The sequence below is a fragment of the Hemibagrus wyckioides genome, linkage group LG13 (assembly GCF_019097595.1).
Source record: "Hemibagrus wyckioides isolate EC202008001 linkage group LG13, SWU_Hwy_1.0, whole genome shotgun sequence".
Lineage (NCBI taxonomy): Eukaryota > Metazoa > Chordata > Actinopteri > Siluriformes > Bagridae > Hemibagrus > Hemibagrus wyckioides.
The window spans coordinates 25,797,199-25,822,143 of record NC_080722.1 but is presented as its reverse complement, the minus strand read 5'-3'; the positions used below and the strand labels follow the sequence as shown (position 1 = coordinate 25,822,143).

General features: G+C 39.1%; 1 protein-coding gene across 2 annotated transcripts in view; it reads left to right on the top strand.

Moving 5' to 3' along the window:
• Positions 1-24,945, top strand: part of pcdh15b (protocadherin-related 15b) — a 199,149-nt gene that overhangs the window by 20,801 nt on the left and 153,403 nt on the right. The window contains exons 2-4 of one of the 2 annotated variants that reach the window (XM_058407184.1): positions 3,509-3,626; positions 17,048-17,062; positions 17,286-17,351. In XM_058407184.1, coding sequence (XP_058263167.1) covers positions 3,536-3,626; positions 17,048-17,062; positions 17,286-17,351 — 172 coding nt within the window. In that variant the 5' untranslated portion in view covers positions 3,509-3,535. The remainder of the gene's footprint in view (positions 1-3,508; positions 3,627-17,047; positions 17,063-17,285; positions 17,352-24,945) is intronic. The other variant, XM_058407183.1, reaches the window with a different exon arrangement.

The following is a 24,945-nucleotide window of genomic DNA, read 5'->3' as shown; positions in this document are numbered from 1 at the left end:
ATTAGTGTATAGATTGGAGCATGTGTAGTGTATGTATAGTGTGTGTTCTGTATATATTGTATGTATATTGTATATACACCAATCATCCATAATATTCTGAGCAGTTCCAGGTGAAGTGAATAAGACTGAGTATCTCCTCATCATGGCCCCTGTTAGTGGGTGGGATATATTAGGCAGCAAGTCAACATTTTGTCCTCAAAGTTGATGTTAGAAGCAGGAAAAATGGACAAGTGTAAGGATTTGAGCGAGTTTGATGAAGGGCCAAATTGTGATGGCTAGACCACTGGATCAGAGCATCTCCAAACTGCAGCTCTTGTGGAGGTGTTCCCGGTCTGCAGTGGTCAGTATCTATCAAAAGTGGACCAAGGATGGGACAGTTGGTGAACCGGCGACAGGGTCATGGGTGTTCAAGGCTCATTGATGCACGTGGGGAGAGAAGACTGGCCCGTGTGATCCGATCCAACAGACGAGCTACTGTTGCTCAAATTGCTGAAGAAGTTAATGCTGGTTCTGATAGAAAGGGGTCAGAATACACAGTGCAGGACGGGTCAGGGCTGTTTTAGGAGAAAAAAGGAAGACCAACACAATATTAGGCAAGTGGTCATAAGGTTATGCCTGATTGGTGTATATAGTGTGTATAGTGTGTCTATATAGTGTGTGAGTAGTGTGTGTGTATAGTGTGTGTGTGTGCATTGTATGTGTGTATAGTGTATCTATATAGAGTGTGTGTGTATATAATGTGTGGGATGCTTTCTCAGAACATGGGAAACAGCTGCTTCTGGAACAGGATGTGTTTGGAACACTCTATAGTGTGTGTAGTTGCCTTATTAGCAAGCATTGTTCATCACAAGTTTAGTGCAGAAGTTCTACAAGTCTGTGCTTCACTTCTGACATGAGCACAACATCGTAATTGTAGGTCTGTTATTAGAGGAGATTGGGATCATTTGTACAGCGTAACACGTAAGAATCATAACGGACCCGTGCGGTCACTCATTCTAAATCTGTCTTGACTGACCTGGTGTCCATTTAATGTTCTTTAGAATATCCTTGAATTATAAAATGCTTTACTGAATAAATAAATCATGACTGTATTCACTTTTTTGCTGGCTGCTACCAGCTTTGTAGAACAGCATGAAGAGAAGAACTGAAGAATTGAATCCAACAACATTGTGTCCAATAATGTGACCCCAGAAATTCAATAAGGAATCACATGAAACTTTAGATTACTATCCTGGTGCACTTTTATATCTGTCTCTTTTTTTATTCCCTCTAGCCAGCACTGTGGCAGTATAATTCCGGCCATGTTCAACATGATCTCAGCAACAAAATGCATTTATTCACAACCTTCGAGAGTCTCGTAGGGCTTCAGAATTAAGCAGGTTTATGAGGCCAGAGTGTTTTGTGGTTGAAATGTGGTTGATAAAGCCAGCAGCCGTGAAGTGCTGTCATGGGCACCCTCAATAACGCTCATATCTATGAATTTTGGTCTTGTGGGAAATTGTGGTCACGACATAATAAGACAATCACTCACAGTCACGGGTTTTGAAAAGCATGTCCGTAACGCAGTGAATCAGAAGCACGGCCTCCTAAAACAGCTTGCTACAGCGCCGTTTATTCTCTGACGGCTCTGACACCTTTGAAAACCAAAGGTCATCGTGTATCGCTGTCTCACTGTAGCTCATCTCAACATCCCAACCTTGTCAAAGCACGCTGTCCACAGAGCCTTATTCAGGAAGCGCTGCAATGACCTGAGACACGCAGCAGAACTTCAAAGCTATTTGCTTTGGGATGTTCTAGCTTCGACATAGAGAACGCTATCAGCCCTCCTGCTGGCTTCAAAGGGAAAAGGTTATATGTGCAACAAATGGCATTTCTTCTTCTTCTTCTTCTTCTTTTTTCGTTTTTTCTTGCAGCATCCCAAAGGCCTGGCTTTAGGTTTACGTTGCTGTAAAATTAGAGCCATCATAACAGCAAAGCAAGCAACAGAGGGCTGTTTGATCTGCGTACGTTTCATCCGAAGCTTCTTTTAATTTATTTTTAATTCATTAAGAAGTTGAGAAATTAAACAATTTTCCAATTAAGAAAATACAGCATGTTCTTCTTCTTCTTCTTTTTTTTTTAAACAGGAATTAAAGGAACGTAAATCCATTACTAAGCATAGAAACCAAATGAAAATGTTAAGCAGTTCTGTTTCAATATGAGTTATATGAGGAGGTGTATTGATTTAATCTTTATGCCTGAATGTCAATAAACGTAAAGTCCATGCTTTAGCAGACAGACATAGAATTTGCTTCAATATTGTCTTTAAAAGGAACAACAAAGGATATGAGGGATTAAAACCTGGAGGTCAATATTTCAGGTCAATTAAAGGTGCTGTAATTTGTTTATTTTTTGGTTTGAACTGGAAAAAAAACAAGGATTTAAGAGAGTAGGTTATAAATGGTTAGAATAAGTTTCTTAATGACTAGACTGAATTATTCACATAGTACTGAGGTTTTTCTTAATTCTCAAAAACAATACGTTCAGCTCTCTGACCAATTAGTTTCTTTGTTCACACCAGATTTGGATTTCTCTTTGATTTTATTCAGAGCTTTGAAAATACACACTCAAATCATGTCCCGAAATGAATTGTGTTACTCATGTTGATCTGATGAGTGATTTTTAATTAAGTCGATTCAAGTGCTTTCGGGAAGAATGGGAAGAATGGGAAGAATTTCTCACAGCCAGAGGATGGACCAGAATTTAACAGAACACCAGATTGCAGAAACAGAACTAATATGGTTTGGAAGAGAAGTAGAAACCTTTAGTTTTGTCACATAGAGACTGATTAGCCATTACATTAAAACCTCCTGCCTAAAATCGTCTAGGTTTGCCTTGTGACCCCTGAGCAGCTCTGAGCTGTCGGGGCATGGACTCCAGAAAAAGATCTGTGAAGGTGTGTGTGGTATCTGGCACCAGGACATCAAATCCTGGCAGCAGATCCTGTAAGTTTTGATGTGGGGACTCGGACTTTGCTGTCCAGCAGTTTTCACTTCCTACTTGTATCAACAAGCCTTGGGCAGCCATGACACTGATGCCGGTTCACCAGCTTGTTAGGAACTTGGGGTTAGAGTGTGTAGGGTCAGTCATTGTGTGGTGGTCCTGGAGCAGAGAGAGTTAAGGGCAGCAGTTTAGTCAGTAACTCAGAGCTTTAACCAATAACAAGCAGTTCAGTCAGTGGTCAAGTGTCCACATACCTCATACAGACCATGAAGTGAACTTCCAGGGAGTAACCTAAGCTACCTTAACAGGCCGTCGATTTCAGTCTTCAGATTCCTATGAACATTTTTTATTTACATTCAATTAGAAATGTATATGCTCTGTGAACTGTAGTAAACGAAACTAGCTTTCACCGAATGTCTTGTGTTGAAATTAATCATCGCAGTCGTTGATTTGAATAAAGTATTATGTATTAGATGTTTGAACACTGTATGTGAGATGTACCTAACGTGTTCCTTTCTTTTGGTAGGTGGGCCGACAGTAACGCTGAGGGAAGATGTGCCAGCGGTCGTGGCTTTATACATGGCTGAGAATCGGCATCGGCGTCCTCGTAGTCGCAGCTTCCAGCTGTGGTCAGGACACAGATGGTAGGCGATGCTCTGTTTAATATACACCTAACATTAAAATCCATTGAAGAATTTCATCATTGTCTCATTATGGATAAATGATATTGGCTTCTACTGTATTATCAGAGGTGAACAAATCACAAGATCAGGTCAGATTTCACCCAAGAACCTTAAAGCCCTGAGTGTCTACTTTCATAGACGTCATGAAGCACCACTGTGGAGTGTGACATGACGGTGCTGAACATGGACACGAAAAAACAGGCGGAAATTCTGGTTAAAAGAAATTAGTCATGTGACTTGAGGGGCTGATGGGTTACGTAGTCAACTTGATAATTATTTGATCAAACACACATTACCTGGCACATGTTAGCTGGAAATCAGCTTCCTAGGTGACTAAACATGACACTGTAAGGCTTTTACTTAGCTAATGAATTTGTGTATAGATTTAGAATTATAGATTCAGGCTTCAGCAGTTTCACATTGACTGTGAAATCAGGATAAAATTGATATAATCACTGAGCAACGTGTGTTAAAATTAGTCTTTTCAGCATTAATAGCACCTATCTGTTTTAATTCTACATTCTGGGATGTAGCTTTAAATAAACACGCGTTTTGCCTGGGTGAATGTTCTGTAATGAATGTGAGCTTTATGTCTGTCAGGATAACTCAAATTTCATGCATGCTAGCATTAAGGCCACGTAGCATGTTCCCTCTCATTCAGTATTCAGATCAGGTCTCCATCCTTTCCCTGTGTCCCATCGCAGATCAGGAAAAGCACCTCTGCACTCGTCTCTTATTTCATGACTGCTCATTTCACCATCTTTCCTTCACCCAAGCAAACAGAACTGAGGCTATGTTGAAAAAGGGAAAAATTCCATCCTGATGTTCTCTGTTCTTGGTAGAGGGCCTTTCAGCTCAGAGTTTCAATCTGGCGATGTCGGTTCTTCCCGATATCCATTGTAGGTGTGCTATTGATTTATTGACGCCTTTCTTTTTAGAAATGCCAAAACTTGCTCTAATTGAGTCTTTAAAAAGAGAGAAATGTTAGCTTTTCCTCATGATTTATTAGCTTTAGCCACTGGTGCATTGTGGGACCTCTATTGACTGTATGTCTGCACAACTAATTGGATTTAAATAGTGGTCATGGCTCAATCAGTCGAACGGGATATTGATAAGCTTAGCAAAGGTTAGCTTATTGGCTAATAATAGATGAATGGGGTTCATTAAATCTAGGCTATTAATGGTTTTAAGCATCTCTTTGGTGCATAGAAATTACTGCCTAATTGCTTGAGTCTAATTTTGTTTATATGAGATGATATTATATGATGTTATATTATATTATTCAAAAGATGCACTTAATTAGCAACCATCTGTCTCTTTCGTGTTGAAACGGTTTGGCTTTCTCCCTGGTGATGGATGACAGAGGCATCTTAGATTGGCATATTTATACCCCAAGGACACAGGACATGCTCCATCACACTAACTTTGGAGAACAACTGAAAAAAAGTAAATAATGATATTTCTTGTAGATTCATTATAACTATTCCTTTGGGCTGACGACTTTTTTTCCTTTGTGTTATTTTTTAATAGAAAATATTCTTATTTAAAAGATAAGTTCTTATCAGAATGACTTTTCTAACAAAGAAATAGCTGCATAGTTTCTGAAAATGTCTATAATATTTATTTTATACAATTATTTTTTTTCCCTCATTGCACTGGGGCACATTTCTTGCTTAAAACAGTAAGAAAAAAATATGAATATCTGCTATAAATAATTTATTTTTGTGCGCTCATTGTGAAGATATTTTACTCGCTAGTTTTTGAATGGGTATTTTTGTCACCATTAGATCCATTTCATGCCACATTAAATACCACTTTTATTCAAGAATCTGACTAAACGACTCTGATAAGAAATCTCATTCAGTATCAGATACGATGATCCAGAAGCCAGAATTCAATTCATGCTGAATAAAACAAGAAAAGTGACCAGTTTCAGTAGCAACTCTTGCGTCATGCATGAGATTAATCATATTTTTATTAATTCAGTGTAGTTTATACAGTGCATTTAATGTCTAGAATAGACATAGACATTAGTCACAAAAGGAATCACATCTTCGAATCCCGGGTTCGAACAGGTCAGGGGCCTTTCTGTGTGGAGTTCTGCATGTTCTCCCCGTGTCTGTGTGGGTTTACTCCGGGTACTCTGGTTTCCTCCCACAGTCCAGAAACATGTACATTAGGTTGATTGGTAATTCTAAATTGCCCATAGGAGTGAGTGTGAGTGTGTGTGGTTGTCTGTCTATATGTGTCCCTGTGATGGACTGGTGACCTGTCCAGGGTGTACTCCTGCCTTTCACCCAATGTGTGCTGGGATAGACTCCAGCAGATCCCCGTGACCCTGATTAGGAATAAAGTGGGTATAGAAAATGGATGGATGGAATCACATCTTAAGGAAATTTCTAATGTGGCAAGTGGCAAGGAAAAACTCCATGAGAAGTCATGAATAAATCTCAGGATGCGTGCCATATAGATTCTATCAGATTTTACTTACGTAGAAGCATAATATTATACTTACTGATATTTTTAATAGTGTCTAACCACTGCCTTCAAAGACTTGCATTAAAGCCAAAAAAAAAATCAAAGTGAAGTGAACATGAAAGGAAGATAATTTCCATCAAGTGTAACACAATATAACATCAGGAGTCCATTACAATAGCTTCAAGCTGTAAGCTTACTGTCATGTGTATAAAGAAGATTTATATACAATACAATTCCTATAAACACAGACAAAAGACTTTACATGATTAATAATGTGATCTAAACAGGAAATAATAATAATAGATTGTAAACAATCTATGCAAAAAGTTACATAGGTCTTGCGCATGTAGTACGCTAAATTATTACTGTGTAAAAATGAAAGTAAATCTATCTCATTTATCTATGAATATTCTATACATTTACTATAGATTGTTAAGAATAAAGAGTATTTGTAAAATTGTACATCATATATGGTTTGTAACTCTAGAGTCTACAAGTTTACTGTAGATACTTATATCTCTGTAGACGTGTTACAGATTTAGAATAGATTATAAAACTACAGAGTGACATAGTGAGAGATATTGCACATAATCTAATCATTATTATTAATGCAAGCTAAGCAACTGTGTCAACAATGTATATGGTCTATTACTATAGAGTCTTCATGTTTAATATAGATACACTTATATTGGCAAACATTTTGGGACACGCCTCTAAATCACTGAATTCAGGTGTTGTTTTTCAGGGGTTTGGGCTCAGTCCCTTAGTTCCAGTGAAAGGAACTCTTAATGCTTCAGCTTCATACCAAGACATTTTAGACAATTTCATGCTCTTTGTGGGAACAGTTTGGGGATGACCCCTTCCTGTTCAAACATGACTGTACACCAGTGACCAAAGCAAGGTCCATAAAGACATGGATGAGTGAGTTTGGTGTGGAGGAACTTGACTCGAGAGTCCTGACCTCAACCCCATAGAACACCTTTGGGATGAATTAAAGACTGTGAGCCAGGACAAAACTCTGCCTTTACCTGCACATGAATGTAATATGGAGTTGTCCCACCCTTTGCAGCTATAACAGCTTCAACTCTTCTGGGAAGGCTTTCCACAAGGTTTAGGAGTGTGTTTATGGGAATTTTTGACCATTCCTCTAGAAGCACATTTGTGAGGTCAGGCACTGATGTTGGACGAGAAGGTCTGCCTCACAGTCTCCGCTCTAATTCATCCCAAAGGTGTTCAGGACTCTGTGCAGGCCAGTCTGCTTGGACCTTGCGTTGTCCACAAGTGCACAGTCATGTTGGAACAGGAAGGGGTCATCCCCAAACTGTTCCCACAAAGAGCATGAAATTGTCCAAAATGTCTTGGTATGAAGCTGAAGCATTAAGAGTTCCTTTCACTGGAACTAAGGGGCGGAGCCCAACCCCTGAAAAACAACACCTGAACTCAATGATTTGGTGGGGTGTCCCAATACTTTTGCCAATATAGTGTATAAATTTAGTGCATAAATTTAGTATAGATTACCTAAGAGTGCATGTTTTAATAGTTGTGCATCGTAAATATTGCATTCAGTTGATTCCTATAGTAGTTATTTATATATCTCTATAGACATGCTTTAGATTACAAAAAATAGAATTGTACTTTATTGCTGATATGTTGCTGTATGAATAGTATTAGTAATAGTAATAATCACTGTTAGAAAATGTGTTTTATTTCAACAATATGGCTTACACTGTTACAGAGATTAGCAAATAGCACTTGATCCAGTACGTTCTATAACTCTACATTTTGTTGTTTCTCTTAATTTCCACGTAACAGGAATAAGACGCTACTTTATCATGCTGTTAATACCCTTTTTTTCTGTGTTTTTGTTAATGTAATGCTCGCTCCTTTAACGGAGCAGTTTGAAGATTAATCTGCGCAAGCAATTCATCCAAAAACATACAGAACTTTATTAAAAAATATTTCAGAAATTTCCAGTGGCACTTGTGTAAGTCTGTAGTTACACGTGTGGTCTCAATATTGATGTTAAACCTTCACTTCACACACCGAACCTTCAACTGTTTCCTTTTGTCGATTGCCATGCTGCTAATTTACTCCTTCATCCACCGGGTTTCCCTGCTGCTTCTCTCCATCACCTCCTGTGGTAACTTGCTATGGTTCAAATTGACCATGATTTAAGGAAATTGGCTAAGATTCTGTTACATTTATATAATTCCATGGTAAGGGAGGAAAGCAGAGAGATTTTGAAATGCAGCCTTTAAACTCTCTGCCTTATTAAGAGGAGTGAAGGTTTCACCCCAGTAATAAGGTGGATGTGTGTCTCGGGAGACGCTGCACTGTACAGTTAAACCCAGCCACTGGTGCACCGTCATATCAGCAAATTGTACTACGCCTGCTTTAGTGAGGAACATGAATCAGCCAGGGGTCAGTCTGGACAAGTCCACAGCGCATGCTGAGGACAAGGGTGAGATTCTTACCGTGAAATGCAATCACATTCATTTTTTAACAGGCAGCAATGTTCAAGGGTTTCATCTAAGAGACTGGGCCATGTTGGAGCCACTGCAGCTTATTACAGTAATACAAAGGCAAAATGAGGCAGCCTTAATCTTACTTTTTTTAAATTTATTTTGTAGTATAAATAAAAGAAGGCAGCCTATTATTTGATAAGAACATATGTCCTGTCATATTTTTTCCTCCTTTCTCATTTCTTTCTTTCTTTCTTTCTTATTTACGGTCATGCTACATTATAGTGATGAAATCTATAAGAAGTACAAAACATCAGCAGATTATTCATGATGAGCCCAAAAGGATACAATATCCATTAAATACTTCCAAGTAAAGAGTGACAGATTTTCTGTTGTGCCTGCAATGCCATGTTCCATCTTCTTCTGCCAGTACAGTGTTCCTACATCACAGGAAGAAGAAAGGTGCCATGATTATGGTCTGAGATGCTGCTTTTTCAGCCTCATGCCACCCCTAAAGAGCATATCCGAGTCTGATTGCACAATTTAGAAACCATCACAGGGATGTGGCATAGGTTTTGCATTTTTTTCCAACTCTGCTTCTCTGTTATTCCAAAACAAACGAGCTTTATGGCTGTCAAATGACAAATCCTGAAATAGTGATGTCTGTGCTAGATAAAAGGTGCAATAGTAATTTATTATATAAATAAGAATTATTATATAATGATAATAAATAATAAAAAAATGAAATAAATAATAATAAAAATGAAATAAATAAATAATAAAAAATAAAATAATAAATGATAATTATTATATAAATGTTTTTTTTTTTTTTTACAAATAGACCGGAAAATATGTAGAACAAGGTAAAAAAAATAAATAAATAAAAGAGTTGGAGGTTAAGCCATGGCCTCAGGACAAGTGTAATATGTGGCTGAGAAAAGCTTTGGTATGGTCCAGACTGCTTGTTTGGGTTTAGATTGGCTTGCTGTCAATCATTTTTATAAACATTCCAACAATACACCTTCAATTCGCCCCCGTCTCAGTCTGTTTGTAGAAAACAATTGGCTGAAATCAGCACACACCCAGTGTAGCCAGATAATTATCAGCTAAAACCAGGCTATCCTTTGTTAAAAATCAACAAGGTAAAGCCAGCATAGCCTTTGCAGTGCGTTCCCATGGCGAAGTGATGTATTTCTGATGCAGGGAATAAATCTGGATACAGAAGGTAATGTAATGCAATGCAATGCATCACCCCTTGTACGAATGAATTAGCTAATGATGCTAATAGCAGAGCTTAACGCTAATGAGTTCTCATTACAAAGAACAGGGCACTCTTGCTCGTTCTCAGAAAGCAGTATGAGCTGGATTTTAGGTCTTGTAAGCAGTTGAATGCCGCTTGAAAGTCATGCTAACTCTTTTTACCATGCTAGTCAAGCTGCTGTATGGATCAGATTTTCCCCAGCTGTTTAAATCAGAACTGCTAGTAGGTGTTTATGCTGTAGGTTTATTACTTCACTATATTAGCTGTTCTGCTGCTTTTGAACGACAGGAGCAGTGTTTGAATGACACGTGGTCGCGTACCGGTGGTTTTTGAATCAGGCTGCGCTCTCGAGGGTATCATGTAGTCAGGCGTCTGGGTGTGCATCTCAGGGCCAGGTAAACTTACAAGCTGAAAAGCCTCTCAATCTGTTTTCCCAGAATCCCTAGCACATCCACATCAATAGCATGAGCAGGTGGTTCTCTGACTTTATAGCACAGCATTGTTTCATTCATAAATACAGCAATACATTTTTTTTTAGGAAATACAGATGGAATACAACACAGTGTTATTAAAAGATAACCCGATTTATTATTATTTTTTTAAATCACACCATGTGGTTATTGATTATTTTCCCTCCATGTGTTTTATTCGTTAGCTTGCTGGATATAGAAGGATATTTATTCCATGCTCTGTGATGATGTAAGAGCATGCGCATGCCCCAATTACACTTTACGCCTGTTTATTATCCATCCACTTCATCAAACGTTACCATTTCCATTCAAGAAAGCTTAATTATAGCCGACATTTTTTACATCACACAGAGTTTGCGCTTTGATATTTGACCTCTTTTCAAGGAAGTGCTATATAGTACACGAGGCTACAGTATATGAGGCTGGATAGAGATGGAGATGAATCTACACAGCTGGGGTGATTTATCCTGAGGCAAAAGAAATGATCAATTTGAAAGAGGTCTTTGAATCTGTTCTGACTGATACCTCCTTAAGATCAAGACCCATAATGGGGCATCATTAAACATTCTGAAGCTTTAAACTATTTCTGGGTAATGAATGTCTGGATGCTGTGTTTATTCTCCAAAAGATGAATGGAATTTCGCTCAAGTATCCTTGAGAGGAAACAAACTCAAAAGGAAAGCCGTCCTTTTCTGAGTGGCAAACAGTTCAGCGTGTGGTGAAATGATTAGAATGGCTACAGAGTGTTTGGCATGGACATAGGAGTAAGAGTTCTGACCCAAACATTCAGCAGTTCTTTCTGGAATTTAGGTGGAAATATCCAGTGAACCAGGAAGGTGGCTCACATGGAAACCTTAGTCATAAGACAAAATAAAACAAAACTTGGTCACAGACAGACTTGGCCTTTTTCCAGTCCAGGTCTTGTGTTGCCTTTAGATACCTGTTCTTCAGTGAAACCTGATGTGGTCTTCTGCTGTTATAACTCATCCACTGATCCTCAAGGTTCAGATCAACGGTTAAGGCTCTGGGTTACTGAACAGAAGGATCTGAAGGTTCAAGACTGAGAAATACCAAGCTTTCACTGCTGGGCCCTTTTGCAAAGCCCTGTGGCTGACCCTGCACTCAACTTTCTGGTCTTGCGTAGTCTCAGACTGATGACAGATGATCTGGACTCTATAGCAGAAAGTTGTGCAAATGAATGAGTCTATACCATGAACTTCACATTATTTGGAAAATCCAGTGTTCATAACCACTTATTGTCACAGTTGTAAAGATGGCCTCCTTCTTCCATGAGGGAAGTATAGAGCATTATAACGGCCATTATAAAGTCCAACCAATCAGATGATCTTCAAATCTCCTGAAGTGTTTCCATGTTTGTGTGCCGAATGCATCAGATGTTCAGCCAGTGGCTCATGAGGTCTGAGGTTGAGATGACCAATTTCCTAAGAAGCTGGGATTTTCTTGTGCTTTAATGTGTGTGTGAAACATAAAGGCTTCTAGCTTCTTCTCATTGTATTGTAGATTCCGAGATGCGTTTTGGTATTTTTATTAAATAATGGCACCTTGGACTTCCAAAACATCCAAAAAATTAATTCCTTTGAACACAACTTATTGCAGGAATAAACAGTCACTCCTTCACTTTCTCTTTAATTTGATAAAACAGAAAAAATGCATTTTGTTATGAAAAAAAATAACCCACAAAGTCCTCTTAGGTCAAGCTTAAAGAAAGAGTTTTATGAATCTTATGGATTGAATGTGTTAATGGGAATGGTAATAGTTTAAAAACGGTTATGGTCTTGATACTAAAAAGAAAAACAAAAAGGCAAGTAATTATATTTCAACTCAAGGATGACATTCAGAGTGTTTATGACATTTATGAATGATAAGCTTTAAACAAACAGCTCCACATTTGGGGTAACTTATTTTTCCTTGGGTTTATATGGTCCAATTCAGTTTGTTTAAGTAAATATGGCCCAATGGGTTGTACAACACTGCATCTAAACAATGGCCCAGTTGCTAAGAACCCGATCCGCCGGGGTTTTCCGTGTCGGCGCATTCAAGTCATGTTATATGAGATACACACTATTAATCTCTAATTCATGAGCAGCAGACTGAAGGCAGAGATATAAGAGATATAAGCTTTGTATATGCGAATAGCTGGAGGATTCTCCTGGCAGACACAACAAACAGCTCAGTTATTTATCTCATCCTGAACCTGAGACGAACAGAATGGTTGATTCCAGTTTTGCCGAGATTGCCTCATACCTGTTGACCCCGATGAAAAGTGGCAGAAATGTAGCAGAGGAGAACGAGAGTGACCTGAAACCAAATTTCTCCATGCTTACAAATGCAGCCCCATGCAGACATACCTCTCCCTCTCTCTCTCTCTCTCTCTCTCTCTCTCCTCTCTCTACCCCCCCCTCCCCTTTTCTGTGCTCGTTATAAAGGAACATGTTTATCAAATCATTCAGTGGAGGATGTGGTGCACTTTTGTGCTGCATTGTTGCCACACTGCTGTCTGTTCAACAATCTGTCCATCCATCCATCCATCCAGCACTCCGATAATTCAGGACTTGACATTTCCTGATATAGAGTAGAATCCAAAAAGTCGACACCTCTAGTGAAAACGCTTCGATTTTTCACCTTGGCTAATTTAATACAATATATTTAATTACACCTGATTGAGTATCAGCAAAAACTTACAAGAGAAGTAGAACCAGATATTTACAGGAATTCAGAGAATTTTTAGTATGCACCATGTCCCTCTTGCACTTTAATGTCAACTCGTGCTAGCATGTACAGTGGAGGAAGTAAGTATTCGACATGTCGACATTATTTTAATCGAACAATGCAGGAATTGACATGATGCTGGAATTACAATCCATAAATAAAGTGGGATGGCACAGAGAAAACAGGACTGAACACACTAAATAAAATTAAATAGTATTTAATGCTTGGTGGAAAAGCTTTTGTTTGCAATGACGGCTTTAAGATGCGTTCTTCATGAGCAAACTAATCGCTCCCAGTGCCCAGGTGGTCCATCCATCTATTTAAATCTTGAATATTCCTTAGGGTGTCTTGTGAATCTTGTTCTTCAGATCCTCCCACAAGTGCTCCACTGGGTTAGGTGATTGACAAGGCCATTTCAGCAACTTTTTTTTCTTCCTCTGGAACCAGTCCAGTTTCCTTTGCAGTATATTTTGGATTGTTGTCCTGCTGAAAGGTCCACCCGTATCACCTCATCATCATCCTGGTGGATAGCAACAGATTCATCTCAAGAATATCCCAACACATGGCTCCATTCATACTTAGATTCAATAATATGGATTCTGCCAGTACCAGGAGAAGAGAAACAGCCCAACATCATGATGCTTCCACCTCCAGACTTCACTGTTATGATATTTTAGGGTCGTCCTCAGAGCCATTTCTCCTCCAAACATGGCGTGTTGTATTACTGCCAAAAAGTTTGATTTTTGTCTTGTCTGACCAGACTACATTCTCCCAGTAATTCACAAGCTTTTCAAAATGTTGTGTAGTGAATTTCAAACAAGCTTCAACATGCCTTTTGTTCAATAATGTAGCCCTCCGGCGTGAGCGTGCAGGGAAGCCACGGCTCTGGAGTTTAACTGAAGTCTTTCAGGGGCTCTTTCAGAGTGGTCATTGGCCATTGGGCTGCTCTTCTGACTCACTTTCAGAATTCTTGGAATGCAAAATCAGAAATCTTGTGAGGAGCTTCTGTTGGATTGATGTTCCCTGCACTTGGCCCTCTATAGTGCTTACAGGAACATTTTGGAGTAGTGAAATCCATCAGTAACCAGTGCTGCTGTTATGTAGCTCAACAGTCTTGTTCCAAACTCTAATGTGTCAGCTTGCTACACTATATTGCCAAAAGTTTTGGGACGTCTGCCTTTACATGCACATGAGCCTTCATGACATCCCATTCTTAATCTGTAGGGTTTAATATCTATAATATCTATATTTGTGTCTATAACAGCTTCAACTCTTCTGGGAAGGCTGTCCACATGGTTTAGGAGTGTGTTTATGGGAATTTTTGACCATTCCTCTAGAAGCACATTTGTGAGGTCAGGCACTGATGTTGGACAAGAAGGTCTGGCTCACAGTCTCCACTCTAATTCATCCCAAAGGTGTTCTATGGGGTTGAGGTCAGCTCCTCCACACCAAACTCACTCATCCATGTCTTTATGGACCTTGCTTTGGTCACTGGTGTGCAGTCATGTTGGAACAGGAAGGGGTCATCCCCAAACTGTTCCCACAAAGCATGAAATTGTCCAAAATGTGTTGGTATGAAGCTAAGAGTTCCTGTCACTGGAACTAAAGGGCGGAGTCCAACCCCACACCATAATCCCCCTCCACCAAAATTTACACTTGGCACAATGCAGTCAGGCAAGTAGCGTTCTCCTGGGAACCGTGAAACTCAGACTCATCCATCAGATTGCCAGACAGGGAAGTGTGATTGGTCACTTCAGAGAACACGTGTCCACTGCTCTAGAGTCCAGTGGTGGCGTGCTTTACACCACTGTATCCGACGCTCTGCATTGCACTTGGTGATGTAAGGCTTGGATGCAGCTGCTCATCTATGAAAAGCCGTGCCATGAAGCTCTACACAATGTTCTTGAGCTAATCTGAAGGCCACACAAAGTTTGGAGGTCTATAGCTATTGATTCTGCAGAAAGCTGTGCACTGTGCTCCTCAGCACGGGAGTATTCAGTCATATCCACAAGTAGGAGCGACACCTGACTCCATCTGTTTTATCAGTCAATCTTGGCTTTCAATAGACTCAGGTGCGGCTTCTTAGATCAGACTGATTAGGTCAGACATCACTGTTTCTTTGAAAAATAAATATGAAGCTACATACATGGGAAATCCCTTTGACACCCATCACAATGAGAAAAAAAGACAAAGAGGATTATACATAAAAGAAAAAGATGAGTGTTAACCTGCACAGTGGTGTAAAATATATAAGTAGTAAAAAAAAAACCCTTTGTGGCTCAGCTTCAGAGAAGAAGAATGCATCATGTACACCATGTACTCAGCTTAGAAAAAATCTTATTCTGATTCTGATGATTTTCTGTAAAATCCAGAACATTACAAAATGTGTTCAAGGTCCAGGAGCAGGAATTGGATTCAGCAACATTCTGACCTTGTGTCCAGTGAGGAGGAAGCTTTCAGAACTGGAGTGTACTTGATTCTTTTCCCAAATAATATATATCACTAGCTTTTTATGCGGCACACACGAATACAATTCCTGGACATCAGACTCATTGTATGTTCTGGTCAGGTGCAAATCCACCTTTTTGGCTATGTATCATAACAAACCCACATTAAAATATTGTATGTGGTGAATTATTGATGCTGCATTTAAAATCATTTTATTACGTTTTTATTCTTTCATTTTAGAAAATTTCCTTTTACATGACTTCATGACAGTAACACTACTGTAACTATCTCTCTCTCTCTCTCTCTCTCTCTCTCACTCTCACTATATATATATATATATATATATATATATGCAATCAACACTCAGACTGATGTGATACATTTGGTGTTTGACAAATATCATCTCACAACAATATCATCTCAACATATATTATTATTAATATTATTATTATAATTATTCTGGTGCAGAAAGGCATCTGACCTCTTCAGTGTCCCACAGCGTTCCCCTGTAACTCAAGCTACACGTGTACTACGGAAACTAATGATGTCATCAGCTAAAACACACACACGGCACAGTTCCAGTGAAACCGAACCGATCCTGGTCCACGTGACATCTTTCACACCTTTTCATGCTCAGTTTTGGACTAAACTGCCAGAGTGAAAACCTCTTATTTCTTTTAATTAAATGTGAGTCCTACCGCTGTACCGTGTAAACTACAAGATAGAAAATCCATCTCTGTCAGCATAGTGTGTGAAGTCGAGCTCTAACAGTTCCTCAGCCTCAACTCCAGCACTGAACTCCAAGTTCACAATCTCGAAACTTGGTCATGTTTTTTTTTTTTTGGGACATCCTGTAGTGTTTTATTTCCCTTATACCTCAACAGTTTGCTAATGATTATGTTTTTTTGGTGTGTTTACCATCAAATATCCAAACAGCTGGACACAGAAGGAGTTACTGTCTAATTCTCAGGATTCTAACCCAAGTCCAGTCTGTATATATACAATAAAACTTTCTACTCTGTTATGTTCTCTGTTACTCTTCGATGGGGCGGTGGTAGCTCATGTGGTTAAGGCTCTGGGTCGTTGACCGGAGGATCATGGTTCAAGCCCTAACACCGCCAAGCTACCACCGTTGGGCCCTTGAGTAAGACCCCCAACCCCATCTGCTCCAGGGGTGCTGTATCATGGCTGACCCTGCGCTCTGACCCCCAACCCCTAAGGATGGGATATGTGAAGAAAGAATTTCACAGTGCAGTAATGTATATGTGACAAATAAAAACAACTTAAGATATAAGTGAAGATTGATGAGTTTGGAATTCTGAAATGAGAGCAGCTGTTGTTTAATGGCACTTTAAACACGTTTATATTTGATTTCTTTTGTCATCTAATTTCTCAGCTGGTTAGCACTGCTGAACTTCTGAACAAATGTCCAGAAAGTAAAGATGTGTTTACTTCAGTTAATACAGAAAAATCATACTTCTTCTCTTTCCTTTTTCCTTCCTGTCTCTCTGATGGCTGTGTCTCCATGTCCAGACTGGCAGTATGAAGGTAAGTCTCTTCACCTTCCTTCTTTCTCTTGTCTCTTGTCTTTACTGTTCTGCGAGAAGAACCTACGCAGATGTGACCTTCCTCTGTAGTAAGCTCTGCACTCATAGCTCCTTTATCGATTTCTGTGGGAAGTAAGCTAGGCTAGTTTTCATGTGCTAGTTGATCATGCTGATGTCTTTCTTTGCTTTCGGTTTAAAATCTGTGTTTTTTTCCTCCATTCCAGACTGCAAGCTCTCCAGAACCGGACCACCAGCCACCATAGTAGCCATAGATGAAGAGAGTCCTAATGGTAGGTATCGATCCTGTGGTTTTTTTGTTTCTGTTGCATCAGGACGTTTTTACTAACTTTTCTCTTATTATTCGGTTATCAGACAAACACAAGCCAAAGGGCTGATGATGATGAGCAGAACCATGTAACGTTTAAATTATTATGATGAACTTTAAATGGCAACCATGGAATCATGCCAGTTCTGCCAGCCTTGAAGGGTTGTGTCAGTTGGTTAAAATACGATGCTTGGATCTCACAGAATTGTCAAAATCGTGATAGAATTTTTCTAGTAATCCACAGCTTTCCATCAAATCAGTTATTTATTCGTTTTAACAAAAAAATACAGAATAAAATATTCCCTTGGATTTATTATTTTTTTTCAGTTTGTTAAAGGATCTCTCTCTCTCTCTCTCTCTCTCTTTACCCAGACTTCTCTAATTCATATTTATGAATTTAAGAATGTAAAAGATATGCTGAAAAAAAATGACAGATGTTCCAGTTGTGGCAAGGCAAACCCCATTTCTTGGCGTCTCTATTGAGCGCCACAAAGACGCCACAAGAGATCCGGATCCAGAAATCCAGATTCTTTATGAAACAGCTTTTTTTCTTTCCACATTTCTGTCGTCTTCTCTTTTTCTTCTGCTAACACTCTAATTGCCTGTGAATGCTACTGAACTGCTCTAGGAGTCTGAGAGGATTTTAGTTTTTGGCTTTTTAGTGTTAGCAAAGACATTAATGAAACCCAAAAGAGCGTTTTGTTCATTATTTAAACCTCTGGTGAGATCATTGCTTCTAATATGTTCCCATGATTATGGACGTACCGTATGTAACACTGGACACCAAGCTCAAGGTGATACAGAAGTGCTTTCTAGCTAGAAACAATACAAGCTACAGATTCCCTGCTATATAATGCAGTGTACGCTCAATATTAGTTAGGAGCTTCACATATATTTGATCTATCTGCTTTTCTACCCTTCTGCTATGTGAGTAGAAATTCCCCCACGAGCTGCATATCTGCCTGATTAACGTTCGTCTGCTAGCCCTGAAAGAATCTATGCTACGCTAACTAAAGATATCAGATGATTGTCAGAGCCGTTGAACAATCACCATGGCTTGCTAAAGATAATGTAGCTAGTGAAAGTTAACAGAGATTGGGAATGAATCTGGGAGTGGAAGTGGACTGTTAATCAAACTGGCATTTTTAATGCATATTTGTCTGCTGAGATTTATTTATTTATTTTTGGCTAAGTGCAGAATGACGTGCTAAAATGTGTGTGTATCTGTGTCTGTTTAGAGCTCCAAAAAGGTGTATCTGTATTTAGATTAAAACTCAGAGTGGGTGTGGCCTAAACCAGAAGGAGAATTAATTAATTAGTTTATCTATTTATTTATTCATTTATTTATAATAAAATGTGAACCCCGCCATTATATTCTAGAAACCCTTGGAAAAAAGGAACATGTGGCCAGTCAGATTCAAGAAAAAAACATGAAAATATTACGTTTATTAACAACACATGATTTCGTTGCTTATATTAAACTTAATTTAAACCTGTTACACACAGTATTAAAGTAAACCATTTTAAATTCTCACAAGGGTGCTGGTGTTGTTGGGAGCTACATTATAAATATAGACTTAAATTTAGGTGATTGAAATATGCAGTGATGATACAGTGTGTCTGATGTAAAACAGCAGCATTGTGGGTTTGATTCTCAGCACAGGTGTGAACTCGGTGTATGATTTTCTTTTTCTGGATTTTTATTCTGGACTATTCTGGACAATTAAAAAATATATATATTAATTTAATTTAATGTTATTTTATTTTTTATTTTTTTAATTTATTTTTTATAATAATGACCAAGATGGTGGCACATATACGTCTCGAGGCTCAGTGTCTCTCCAGCTTTACCGTATCAGTGGTTATTTACCTACTAATAACCTGCATGCTCGCTCATTGCTATTCTCTTCTGGTTAGATGCTAGCTGCATTTCATTGGCTTTGTACATGTACTTTGCACAATGACAATCAAGTTTAATCTAATCTAATCTAATCTAAATCATTTTGGATGCAGGAAAACGAATCATGTTAATGTTACTCAGTTCAATCACGTGGAACCGATGTGTTCATTTAAAATGAGCTTTTTTTCCACTCTGTGTATGATTTCTAGCCATTCAGCCTCAGCTACATCACTCAAGGCGTTTTTGTTTATCGCATTTGTGCAGCAATTATCATTTGAGATTTTCCAACAATTATTTCCAATGAGCTAATGTTTGAATATATAAACATCCTAATAGCCTAATTTTACCCACCACGACCCCAACACTGAGCTCGCTCTTTGTCCCATAAGCTTCTTATCAGACCACTTGAAAGTCAACACCTGCTGCCTTCACCCCACAGAATCTCGTCCTGCTCCGTGCGGCCCTGTGAGATTTCTGGCAAACACATTCTCATTTCATTTAGAGTAATGCATTTATATTTTGGTTACATCCCCCACTACATATATTTGCATTATATTTACTAAAGCGGTGCAGAAGGCTCCGAAAACAAACGCTTCACTTTCAGCATTCTCAACAGTTTACAGAATAAAATGGGTTTAAGTTTAAATGTATTCTGAGAATGTCTTGTAGATGTGAGTTTGCCATCATGAATGAATCATTTGCCGTCATTGAATTTAACTGAACCTCATCCAGCTGGTAATATTGACCTTCATGGACATGGTTTCGAAACAGCTTTGCTGAATTAATCAATTCCGGATATCAATTATACATTTGCCCTTATTGAGTCGACGGTAGAGAGGGCATGGTGGCTTAGTGGTCAGCACTGTTGCCTCACAGCAAAAAGGTCCTGGGTTTGAATCCCAGGTTCGAACAGGCAGGGGCCTTTTTGTGTGGAGTTTCCATGTTCTCCCCGTACCTGTGTGGGTTTACTCTGGGTACTCCCACAATGTACTCCATGGGGAGTACATTAGGTTGATATTGTGAGTGTGTGTGTGGTTGTCTATCTATCTGTGTGGCCCTGTGATGGACTGGTGACCTGTCCAGGGTGTACCCCTGCCTTTCGCCCAATGTGTGCTGGAATAGGCTCCAGCAGAATAGAAAATGGATGGATGGAGTCAACGGTAGAGAGAAAAAAACTCCCTGTGACAATATGAGGAAGAAACCTAGTGAGGAACCAGCCATCATCATCCACTCCAGATAACATCATTATAAATCTTTTTTTCTGTGTTCTATATGGTCAGAAAGTGCAACCAGGAAATTCATTCTAGCTTTAGCATGAAATCTATCTTGTTAAACTGTTCCCTGACGGAGACTTCAGGGCTAAACTGTTTATGGTTTCTATCATGGTGCCATCCACAGTAGTCTCAAGTATCTTCAAGCTGCTCATGTGCTCCATCCTCAGCAGCATCGAGTGGATACCAAGTGATGAGACTCCAAGCAGAAGCAGGGCATCAGGATGGATCAAGAAGTTCCAGAGAGCAGACGAATTCAGGAATCCCTGCTATCTCAGAAGTAGCTCAACACCATAGAAAATTCAAGTATCAGACAGAACCATTTCAATTTAAGGTTTCCGTAAAATATATAAATCTTTTGTCAATCTCCATATATGTAAGGAAATCATTTACTGACCAAAGCAGACCCTGACTTGGATGCACTCCATATTGAAAACACACCAAATCGTCTCCCATGTGATTCTCCAGACTCATTTCCATACATTCCGCTTCATAAGCATCCACTGTTGAGTTTTTTTATCTTGAGTTGCAGGAAATAACAGGGTAGTGTAGACACAACAACTATACTGGTGTGGGAAATTTATTTAGCTAAATTTAGTTTAACGCCCACTCAGCGAGTAAAATGCTCAGTGGTTTAATATGCAGTTTTCTGTGGTTTGGACTTGATGTTAAAGAGAACTTCATTCAGAAAACTTTGCTGCGGGGCAGATCATAAATTCACCATCATTTAGTCTGTCTGATGTTGACAATAGATGCCTAAGGAGTTCCAACACAACGCAAAGGGCACCTTGTCACATTTGATACCTTCATGTGAGCTAGGTGTATCAGGGGTTTGTGTGTGTGTGTGTGTGTGTGTGTGTGTGTTCAGGTATTTGCAGTGAATGTGGTTATTAGGAGGTGTGGACTGTCTTCGGTGATTGAAGCATCGTGATGTGAAGTTTGTCTCTGGCGCCAAACAAAACAGGTCACAGGCAGGTCGGAAAAGGGCAACAGACAAGACACTGGGATGAAAAAAAGAACAGGAGGCTCGGTGACACCGCAGCCAGAAACACACGGAATATACACTTCACCAGAAAGATATCACACGGAAACATGACTTTAACAGGAAATGACACGACAGGGGTGAAGACAGGATGTAAAGCAAAACAAAGGAACGCGGCTAAAAACAATACTGCAGCTCTTGTGGGGTGTTCCCGGTCTGCTGAAGAAGTTAATGCTGGTTCTGACAGAAAGGTGTCAGAACACACAGTGCATGACGGGTCAGCAAAAGGGGGACCAACACAATATTAGGCAGGTGGTCATAATGTTATGCCTGGTCGGTGTATGTGTGTGGATGACGGAGCTGATGGAGTGTGTTACCTGAGGCAGAGCAGCAGCCAGCGATGTTGTTGTTTGGATTACATCTAAATTATGTTGCAGACCTTACTATTCTGTAGTGAAAATACAAAATTATTTGACTATAAATATAGATTTTTAAAAACCATCAAATATTCATGTACAAACTGCGTTAATTCAAAACCCACACTCGGAAAAAAACCGAATAAAATCCGAAACATAAAACAAACCGTTTGGAATGAATCAGATTTTATGTAATCTCATTAAATAATTTTAAAGCGTCCGGCTCTATCTCGTTGAAAAATGCTGTTGCATGATAAATACTTGCAGAGGAGCTGTTGGCTGTACTGTACTGCACTCTTCTCCACTGCATGGATTAATTTCAAGTCTTGGAGTGAACATTCAGAGAGAATAAGAGCTCTGAGCAGCCCTCAAGGCCTCGGGAGCCAGCTAGCTGAGTGTACAGATACAGAGGATAGAATAAATCTGAAAACTGTTGTGTCTAATAACTGTATCTTCAGTACCTGATTTGTGTTATCGATGTTTTTTTATACTAATCTGTACATTTTGTTCGGGAGTCAAAAACGTTGGCACGAGCCGGTGAGGGTTAGCATGCTAGCTAAGAGAAATGCACACATAAGGGCAAGAAGACAAACAGGATGACTAACTCCATCTATCTTTCTCTCTCTATCTTTCTGTGTGTGTCTCTCTCTCTTTCTCTCTCGACTGATTCTGAAATGCAAAAATAAAACACAAAAACAGCTGCCCATCCAGCTTAAATGGATAATGATATAAATTCCATAACGACAATAAATCAACTGATCGTCATTATTATCGTTATTATATTATCGTTGTCTTCTTACCGAAGTTAGGTTTCCCCTGTCATGGGATAGCTACCCATTTGAGACACATGGAAACAGCCAACTAGATTATTTCCAGATTGCTGTTCATGCTGTGATGTTACACCATGAAGAAAAGTGCTGTCCACCCAGTTCTGCACATCACCTCACAGATGTCCATGATTGGCCAGTCGCAGTGATTGACATGGATGACAGAGTAGGGTACGTCACACAGAGGCTGCAGCTACCGTGTTAGTGTTAATAAGGTTGGCTTGTGTTTAAGCCACCAGCTTTAACAACCTGACCACATTCTGGTTTTCCCCAAAGGCATGGCTTAAAACATGGCTTTACTACACCCAAAATGAGCATCACGTAAATATCTAGAAATTCAACTTGTGTTTCATTCTTCTAATGTTTTGCATTTTTCCCATCAGTAAAGTTAAGGATTTTTGTGTGAGTGAGGTCGACAGAATGCAGTGCTAAAGCGTTAACAATAGAATCAGGGAATACCCTTTTGAACAAGGTGGACGTGTGAGCCTAGTAGCTATATCCATGCTTAGTGGTGTGGAATGCAAAAAGCAGCGGTCAGTGTGTCTTCTCTTTTACCCGGTTTCTAAAAGCTAGTCAGTTCATTTAGCTGATATATTCTCACCTCATGCTAATGTGGGCTCGCATCTTTTACACAATTCTTACAAAGTCTTCTGCTTCCCACGTATCTTCAAACCGGGACGAAAGCTGGGAAGGGAATTTTTTTTCTTCAATTCCTGGGCATTGTTTCGACTCAGTACAGCTGTCATTTGCTGTTATCATCAAGCACCAGTTTGATGCCGTACACAACGGCGCTTCACTGAGAGAAAGCTCATAAGAGCGTTGAGAGGCAGGAATTTGTTCCAAAGTTGATGCAAAGTTTTTTATAATCTACCAATTAGTGTGTGAGAAAGTGGGAATTCCAGAGAGGGGTTAAAGCAATGGAATTATTCACAAACTTAATGAAGAATGAAACCATAAGCACATTGTAATGAAATAAACCCCAAACACTGGACATTTTTTGCTAATGTGTTTAATTTATAGTCACTCTACCTTTATTGTTTAGTCTGGGGTTTTTTTTTGTATGGTGGAGTGAGGTCCTCATTCATATTAAATATATGTTTTTTTACCAGATCTTTGACTCTTGGATTATGTAAACCAAAGCCTTTCTTACAACATGCTGTAAAATCCATCCGGTTTATTCACTCACATAAAAACTATACATTGATTTAAATTGATTTAACAGCCATACATGAGGGAGTGTCACTGGTCATGGATATTGATGGCTTTCACACCCGAGGAGATAACGATCCAGCCATCCACAAAATCAGGGATCGGAAAATATAGAATGTGACACTGCAGATTTTGCTGAATTCATAATAATATATGAATGAGAAGTTTTCAATTATCCAGGAGTTAGTAGCAGTTGTCTAAAAAAGTAGAGGATTAGCTATCTATAAGAGAACAAATTTGGGGAGAAAATGTCAGAAGCTTTTAAGTTTGTAATAATCAGTATGCTTTATGAAATTGGTCCATGAGATAAATATTCAGGGCACAAAACATAAATATTAAATATTTAATACCATGACATCTACATATCTAATGCCGTGAAACAACGCCGCGTGAGGTAATCATCCACTGTGACTCACGTTGATGACTCTAGAGTAAAGCGAATGGCTGTATGAAATGTTAAATATATGCCCTTATTATACAGTTCCAATTATCTTCCTCATCATCAGCTTTTTCTTGACAGTGTTTGTAGCCAAGTGTGAGCTATTATTTTTATGAGGTCTTTATAAAGGAGCCAAAGACGTGTTGAAGAACTTAATGTCCAAAGCTTTATTTTGTAGAGCTACATTTACAAACTAAGATTCCGTCATTCCATAACGTCCGCTCTGCTGAGTCGCCATCCTTCCTAAACAATAAACCACGCTGTTATTACTATCTCCCATCTGATTTTTAGGTCAGCGATAACGGACGTTAACTCAATTGAAGAGGTAATGACATCAGCTTGGACCTGAAACGATGCTTTTCACCATGGCTGTCTGATTAACACTGTACTGAAAATATGTTTAAAGGGCACAGACGTGGTTGCGACGAGCTGCAGAGAGGAGTGGAAAATTGGTTTGTTCAGTCAGTGAAGCTAATATGCAGAGCAGGTTCTCTTGCTGTCAGAGAGATAAAGAC